The sequence below is a fragment of the Elephantulus edwardii genome, unplaced genomic scaffold, assembly GCF_000299155.1.
Source record: "Elephantulus edwardii isolate Elephantulus edwardi_28Jun2011 unplaced genomic scaffold, EleEdw1.0 scaffold00084, whole genome shotgun sequence".
NCBI lineage: Eukaryota > Metazoa > Chordata > Mammalia > Macroscelidea > Macroscelididae > Elephantulus > Elephantulus edwardii.
In genome coordinates this window covers 14,156,306-14,165,006 of record NW_006399834.1, presented here as the reverse complement: position 1 = coordinate 14,165,006, position 8,701 = coordinate 14,156,306, and the positions used below count along the sequence as shown (strand labels likewise).

The following is an 8,701-nucleotide window of genomic DNA, read 5'->3' as shown; positions in this document are numbered from 1 at the left end:
TCAGCCAACAAAACACCACTGGACTTGCACAGCCCAATTCATGAATCATAGGAATGTCACAGGATCCAGAAGCTTTTTGTTCTGTTGTGTCTGGGACACTAGGAATCAGAGCCAGTTTGACAGCACCTAACAAGAGCAACATATTTTAAAAACTAAGTTACCTTTTCCCCCCGAAAAATTTATTAACATGAAAGAATTTATCTGGATCATTCTTCCTGTCATTTTCTCATAGGGAGAGACCAATAAAAGAGTAAAAGTACCTTGCAATGGTCCCCAGAACAGTACTAAGCAGTAAATGGACATTCTGCGCTTGTGAGTCTTCATTCCAGGTGGAACATAAGCTCAGTGCTATATTTGAGTTAATCTCTTTTATTTTGGTCCATGAAAGATCTCACCAGTTTTAGGAAATTGATGAGTACATCTCCTAATTTTTTTTTATTGAGTTTTGAGTAGATTGAGTAGATGTCACAGTCTGGACGTCTCTTCCCCTAGTTCTGTGGCCATAAGCTGGCTGACAAGGTAGTGTCTCTCTCCACTTCTATTTCCTTCGAAGTCTCTTTCCGCCTCAGTTTATTTAATGCTTGCTATGGATGCCTTGAATGCTTGTTTGCCCAGGGTCAATGAATGTAGGACTAGATCTCTCCTCTCTAGCAGGCCTGTGTGCAGAGGTGTCACACAGTACTTAAAGTACAATGAAAAGGAAAAATGTGTTTTCTGAGGGACAAGGTTTTGCTTATCTTCCATGTCTATTGAGCTTTTTTCCTTAAATTGCCTTTTACTTAAGGACATGTCACTTTCTGTGAGGACTATGTACATATAGGAGGGAGTGGTCAGGGGAGACCTGTCTTAACAAGTCTGAAGATCCAAGATGAACTACTTAAATAATGGCTTGTAAAAGTCATTTTATTCCAAGGTGGTATTAATTAAGAGGACGTTAATCCTACAGAAACCCTGGTGGTGCAGCAGGTTACGTTTGGGAAGTTTGAGTCAACCAGTTGCTCTAAGGAAGAAAGATGAGGCAGCCTTCTCATTAATATTTACTGCCTTGGAAATATGGGCAGGCACCAGATCAGTCTGGAACTATGTGATGGATCCAAGGTGTTCTCTTTGAATTGTAGTGTTCACAAATTCTAGGAAACCTAGACAAGAATGACCAGGAGGATGAAGGGTTCTGCCACAATGCACCTGGGGGCCAATTGAAAGAACAGAAGACATTTAGGTCAGGGACGGAGACTCTGGCACTCATCTTCATTGTCTGAAGGATAGCCACATGGGAGTGGGTTTTAAATGGCCCAGTTAACTTTAGAGGCAAAAGTTCAGCTCAATACCTTCTAAAAGGTGTTCTAATCTGTCATATGAGGTCATTATAAATTGAACTAAACTTGATGGTATATAATAAATACAACAACCGTCATTATGAGGTATCTGAAGGAAAATTCACCCAAGGGTATGGATTGGGTTTATCAAGACTGTCCATCTTTGTAACAGTTTCCTAGGTGAGCATATGGATTCACTTACCTCAGCAGCCCAGATGCTTTTGAAGTCTGACTGCTGTCATCATTCCTTGGAAATTATGCTCAAGACCCATAAGAATTGTCTTTTTCACTATAGGGCATAAAGTACAGGCAAACCTCCTTCTCCAGTTACACACACACACACACACACACACACACACACACTCACACACACTTAATCTAAATTATAATCTTGGCTTGAACAGTCTGTCTTCTGAGTTTGATAATGTACATTATCTCTTTCCTACCCTCTGATGTAATACATTTGCCAAAGTGATTTTGAATATTTTAACAAATGTTTAATGTAAATAGACTTTGTCTAGGATTAGGGAAAGTGGGTAAGGACTAAAGTTAACAAGGGTGGAAACCAGTTTCTTTATGTTTAACTGAATGAGACCTCGTCCTGCCTGCTTGTTTTATTGAAATTACTTTCCTCTTTCCTCTAGTGCCAAATAAAGAAGTATCAGCTGGGAGGGAGAAGGGCGGAGGCACAGAGAACTGGGACACTGACCCCAGTTTTGTCATTCACCTGCAAACTGGAGCCTTGACAAGTCCAGCTGCTGTCAGGCTGGCAAAGGAGAGGCATCACACCTCTGGGAGCTCAGGCCCTGGCTGGGCTGTCTGCCCTGGGGCTGGGGATATGGCAGGGTTTCCTGATTATCAGAGGGCCTGAGCTCTCTTTCTGGCTGACAGACAAATGTTATTTATTTGAACAATGACATATTTTAGCATTGAAGGGTACAAGTAAAGGAGAGGGAAATTATTGATGCTGAAGCAAGCCTTTTCTGTAAGAATCCAGGATTTTCATTACTGTAGAAGCTCCAAATACCATAGAATTTAAATTCACCCTTGATTGTGCCAGGCTTCCCCATCTTAACCTCTGTCACCATACCTGCAGATAACAGGGCTGAAATGATGCCCAGAAGTGTTAACAAGCAGACCAATGGTGTCGTCCAGCAGGCAGAGCCTCAGTCCTAATCTTACCATACACTGTCCCTCTGTCTTAGTAGACCCTCCTCCATGCCAAGAGCTGAAAACCACTGCTAGCTGCCAGCTCCATCAATGCCTAGCAGACGGAGTGCCTTGGGTGAACGAGCTTCATCATTCACCATCATCTGTTCGGAAATGAATTTCTAGCTTCACCAATTTTTTATTTATTAATCTTGCTATATACTATATCCTCCTGCTCTTGAGAACAAATTTTGGAAAAGCACTTGGGAGAATCTAGTTCTATTTTTCTCTATCACCTTCTCCCTAATTCTAACTTTTGGGGATACCATAGAAAGGTCTAGGGCCCCACAACTTTAACCACATTTCCATAGCTTCCATTCTGAAGCAATTCTCCATTAATAAAAGCCACCCAGATTGGCAAATGCTGTTGAAGATTTAAACCAGAGGTATGGTATTTATTGCTAGTTTTTATATGAAAATGTTTCTTTCTTTTAGCACAACCCATTTGTATCTCTCCGTTCTTTAGTGACCAGAGATTTAACATGAGCCTATCTGTGCCCCTAACTTTGAGATAACAACTGAAATGTTCTTCTTTTAAGTATTAGCCAGCTGACCTGCCTTAAAATGTGACAAGTGGCTAGGTGACCTAAGCATGACACAGCACATCCATGACTTATTCAGCTTGTCTGGAGAAGGAAAATACATATTTAGTATAAAGAGAAGATATAAGCAATGATACAGTTACGTAACAGATTGCAATAAATGAAAATATTGAGTGCATTTTAAATGATTAATGTATGAAAACTGTCATAATTTACTGTGCATTAATCAATAAAAAATGCACATGTCTCACAGTGGTTAATGTTACAGGCCCATTGTTCCGCTTTGATAATGTGCATAATAATGCTCAGTATGACAATGGAGTTGGGGTAGCTGAAAAATTTAGGATGATTGCAAGTTTGGCGTAGTATTTGGATTAGCATCTTAATCTGTGCCTTGTCAGCCTCATCAGTCCACAGGCTATGGTTTTGTTTTTTTAACTTATAAAATTATGGATGCTTTGATTTGGTTTCTTTTTTTTTAAAATATGATGACCAAGGTACCTGCTTAAACAAATACTACCAGCATTCATTAGTTAGGATGGTTACATGTGAAAGAAATGATGCCAGATAGTAACAAATCCAAGAGAAGTTTATTATGAAAATGGCACCTGCGGATGAAAAATTAAGTTACATAAAGACAACCATGTATGTGACATGTATGAGAATCTACAAAAGTATAAAAAGAACCCTGTTGTAAATGAAGTATGTACATTTCTGATTTGCAGCATTATCAATGGTCAATGAAAAGAAATGTTTCAAAATAAGCCAGGCACTCAGGGAGTTAGGTCCGGTTAGCTTCACACAAAACAAATGTACCATAGCTGTCGCTTTGTAACATTTTAATTTTTTTTTTATATGTTGTAGAGTTGGTAACACTGCTAAGATTTTTACGAACAGAATATCCCTTTCCCCATTATTCAGCTACTTGGCACCAGTCTCCTCATAAAAGTTTTCATATATTTGTACAAGAAATCGTTAAAAACACACACACACACAGTCTTCACAGGTAATGAATTGGGTTTTTTTTTGTGGGTTTTTCCATTTTATAATTTTAAACACTATGGATTTAGACAGCAGCTGTGATTATCTGTTAGTTTAAATCACCAGAAATCATTTTGACACAACACAGAAACATTTATAAAAGAAAAAGAACTAACAGCTGTCTAGCTGTTCTTAGTAGCTGATAGGTGCATTCCTTTGATTGTTCGATAGCTAGAGTAGAGCTTCCAAAATGAATCTTTAAATTTCTCTACTGGCCTTCTTCACCTTTTAAACTTACTTAAATCCTTCAAGAAGGCTCACTGTTCAAATTTGTGGCATTTCTTATTATTCCACCGTAGTCTGGGTCCAACTCCTAGAATTCAAAGGTCCTAGAGGAATCCACTCAACACAGTGATATTCAAAGGACAGCCATTTACTATATTTAGCATTTGCACACATAAACAAATATATGACAATTCTATATTCCATCCCCCCTCCCCTTTTTAAAAAAAATGTTGGTTGACCTTTGAAATAATTTTCTGTCTCACTAGTAATTGCTGTATATATTGCTCCATCAGCCAACCTGGAAGGAAACCAAAGAAAAGCACCCACTGCTTATAGGTAGAGCACAAGGGACTCTGGGAATGTTAACAACTGAGGCTATATGGCATCATTTTATTGAATAGTTCTGAGCATTATTCTTCAGTGCTTTGTGTTGCACTCCACAAGAGAGAGAGTCATACCCAGAATTCCATTGTGAAAAAAAATGGCTCCATTAACCTTGAGCTAGTTAAGAGTCTTTATATCTCTGAGAATGTAAAAGATTTTCGAGAGGAAGGAAAGAAGAGGAGGGAAAGGGAAGACTTGAAAGGGAGAGAGCGAAAGGAGAGGTAGGGAGAATATACACCAGCAAAGCAACAGCAGGAATTTTCCAAAGTAAAACAGAAGATTCACAGACAGTAGAAGCAGCATAGGGTGACATTACAGAGGAAGGCCACCACACAAAAACCACTAATCCCCAAGTATCACTGATTCACTAGGACTGCAGGAGTGGGACTGTACCACTCCAGACTAGAGATAGAGCACAGAGAAGACAAAAGACAAAACAACTACATTAGCTTAGTATATACTGCATATAGAAACACACATTGAAACTGCAATGGGACTGACAGCCAAGGACACGTACACATTGTACACATTACAGTTTTCACATCTGTTATTAGATGCCTTAACAAACAGCTGCCAAAAATGGAGAGGAAGAATTTATACTTGACAGTCATTTGGAGTGTTTGACACTACACTGATTTCTGGCAACAAAGACAAAATAGGATTTTTTTTTCCTTTTTATTTTTTCTTTTTTACTTAATGTGCAGTTTTCAGTTGCAGTTATCTATTTGAAGCTTATTAACCCATTCTTTAGTTTTAAAACTTATTGGTTTCAACCTAGAAATAAGAGAACCAAAGGGAAAAAGAAAATCAAATCAGTCCCCCCAAAATACAACCTTCCTTTTTGTGTTTTGTTTTTTTTTAAGCAAGAAACCCAAAAAACCCTGCACAAAACATGTTAAACAGTTTTCCTTCTTTTGCTCTGAAGTGTTACTGAAGTTGCAAAATTAGCCTCAGTTAGACTGAGTAAAAGAAAAAAGAAAAAAAAAAAGCTCAACAAAAGGCAGTATGTACCTAAACTGCTCCTCAAATCAGTTTGAGTTTTCCAAAAGCCCTTTTAAAAAGGGCTTGGCTGACCCATTAAATTTAATGTGAGGCTATGTTTGTTAGTTGGGAGGTAAAAAATCTTAAGTCCTGCAGCAAACGTTAATGAGGGCTTTGTCTTAACTAACCAAGGAGACTGCAGCAATGGACTCCAGACCAGGACAGGACACATTCTTTTCCAAAACCCAGCCTGGGAGCTGCATTTTGTATGAAGACATTACAGATTAATAAATGATAGCACCATGGTTTTAGAAATTAAGTTAATGTTTCAGTAATTAACATTTAGTCCAACTTTTTTTGTGTGTTTTTAAACATTCTAGTCACAGGCCAGAAATTAAGTTTAAGAACCCAAATTATTTTTATGTGCAAGTAAGAAAATCTTAAAATCTTAACCATAAAAAGAGAATTAAATTCTGCATAAAATTCTAAAATACTATCCCCCTATTTTTTTTAAATTTTTTTAAAGTAATTAGGAACAAAACCAAAACACCACCCCATTTCATTTGACTTAGTCAAACAGGGCACATTGTTTATACTTGTCTCTTTCAATCTTGATCATATCAAGATCTTGATGAAGGAAAAAAACCCCCAATGGTTGTCACTTGGGGAAAAAAAAATCTCTTGACCACAAGACTGAGTATTCTATGGCAGAGGCATATACACATTAAAGACATCTTAATAAAGATGCAAAGGAAAGAGGGGGAAGAAAACAGCCCAACCCAACACACATCTTGGAAGAAGACAAAATGGCAGGCAACTGGTCATCTGACCCTCTGGAGGCAAAAAATAAACATATCTTTACACAAAAGAAGACGTCAAGTGAAAGGAAAGGGGGATGGGAGTGGGGACCGTTGTGTGGAGAGTAGACGCTGACCTGCTCGAATTCAAAGTGCTAGGGTTAAAGGTCATGGCGAGCACGCCGAAGAGCACGAGCATGACGATGCCACTGCGCGCTGCGCTTTGCGCACAGGCCTCAGTCTTCCTTGCGCTCCAGAGTCTGTGTCGCATGGATGCCATTGCTGTAGACGGGGAAGGGCAGCGTGGAGAAGAGTCCCTCGGCCGTGGTGAACACGTTGCCTGCGGGCATCTGCGTCAGGCTGGCTGCGCTCACGGCGCTGCCAAAGGGTCCTGACATGTTGAGCCGGTGCACGTGGTGGTAGAGCATCTCCATGGGCGTCTTGGGGTCGAGGCCAAAGCCCGGGCTGTTAACGTCCACGAAGTTAACAGCGTGCGCATTGGGCAGCAGGTTGCCCTGCATGGCCAGGGTCACCTCGGCCGGCGCGTAGCGTATGGTGCCTGTAGTGTAGACCCTCTGCGCGGCTGTGCTGGTGGCGGCCAGGGTCCCTGTCACCCTGTGCACCAGCGGGAGCACAACGTTGCCTGCCTGCAGCCTCTGCAGGGCCTCCAGGTCCCCAGTGTACAGCAAGGAGTTGGACGCGCTGGGGCCACTCGCGCTGCCGCCGCTGCCCCCGGGGTGCTTGTCCCGTGGGGAGGCCGACAGTGGGGGCGACAGCGGATCAGTGGCGACCGGCGCCAAGGCCGAGGTGGCCGAGGAGCTGAACTGAGTCTTGCGCGCAGCTGCGCCATCGGTGCCCGGTGGCGTGAGGACCGAATCCGGGATGGCCACGTGCAGCCCACCGCCGCTGCCGCCGCTGCCCTGGGGGGACGGGAAGTGCTCGGAGCTGGGGGGCTTGGTCATGCTGTAGGGAGACTCGTTCCTGGAGATTTCCCGGTTGGGCGGGTAGTTCCAGATACTGCTGTCATTGTCGAAGTTGATGGGTTCCGAGATCTCCGTCTTGATCTTGAGCACTGAGGCACTGTTGGGGGACGACAGCAGCCGCGGGGGCTCCACCAGGCCCGCATCCAGGCCGCCGGGGCTCGAGGCGCTGGATAGCCGGCGGCGGCTGGCGCTGCCCCCTTTCTGCCGTTTCCGCCTCTTCTTGCGCTTCTGGTGCTTGCTGGAGGCCTGTGCGCCCGCCTCGCCCGCGCTGTCCGAGTCCTTGGCGCTGTCGGACGTGAGAGACTCGCAGTTCTGCAGCCGCAGGTCCGACTCGCTCTCCACGTAGCGCTCCACCTTGATCTGCATGGGGCCCAGGCCGCTGAAGCCGTCCTCGGACGCCTTGGGGTTCTCAAAGTCCGAGTGCTCGAAGCTGTCGTCGCTGTCGCGGCTGTCGGGGTTGCTGGAGCTGTGGCCATCGTCGTTGCAGTTCATGTCGTTGTCGCACGCGTTGCCAGACTTCTTCCGGTCTGGCTCTGGGTCCTCGCTGTTCTCAGACTGGTTACCTTTTTCATCAGACTTGGAGTTCTCATTGTCCTCTGAGTAGGGCCCGTGGGCAGGGCAGGGGCGGGAAGGACAGAGAGAGACAACACACACTGCATTAGCAGGGGAAGAATCTATTGGTGAAAGGGGTGCTGTCTCAACGTGCGCATTTAACTACCTGATAGCGTCAACCCTAGTCTTTCTCTCTGGGAAGAAAGACCATGCTTATGCGCAGCGCTTTCCATTGTCCAAAAGAATTCGTACCATCTGAGACTTGTCCAGGCAGCTCTGGTGGCCGCCTCCTGCAGGGAGCTGTGCTGCTAAACCCACAGATGCTGCCTCTCTAGAGGCTGGAATCACCCAGGTGCCCTGTGGGAGAAAGGAGCAATCTCCTCTCCTCTGATGCACAGACTAGGAAACGCATGGCGCTCTAAGCTGATTTTGACTCCTCAGTAATGAGTTAAGAGTGAGGTTTGTTCTAACTCACTGCTGTTGAGCCAGTAGGCTCACAGCTGCCCTTCATTGCGTTTTCAAGGTGGTAAATCATAATGCAAGATTTCCCATCATTCTTTCATGGAGCATGGTGAATTCACACAGCAGGAGATGCCTGGCCTTTGAGTTAGCAGTGCAAGTCCTTATCAGTTACACCACCAGAGCTCTTGGGGCTTGCCAGAAAGGTGGGG

At 43.6% G+C, this 8,701-nt stretch overlaps 1 protein-coding gene across 1 annotated transcript in view; it reads right to left on the bottom strand.

Annotated features, from left to right (window-relative positions):
• Window positions 1-3,635: 3,635 nt before the first annotated feature.
• LOC102852110 (neuronal PAS domain-containing protein 3-like) overlaps window positions 3,636-8,701 on the bottom strand; it is a 1,291,857-nt gene continuing 1,286,791 nt past the window's right edge. Inside the window, exon 12 of the mRNA XM_006889981.1 lies at window positions 3,636-8,074. Coding sequence (XP_006890043.1) covers window positions 6,732-8,074 — 1,343 coding nt within the window. The 3' untranslated portion in view covers window positions 3,636-6,731. The remainder of the gene's footprint in view (window positions 8,075-8,701) is intronic.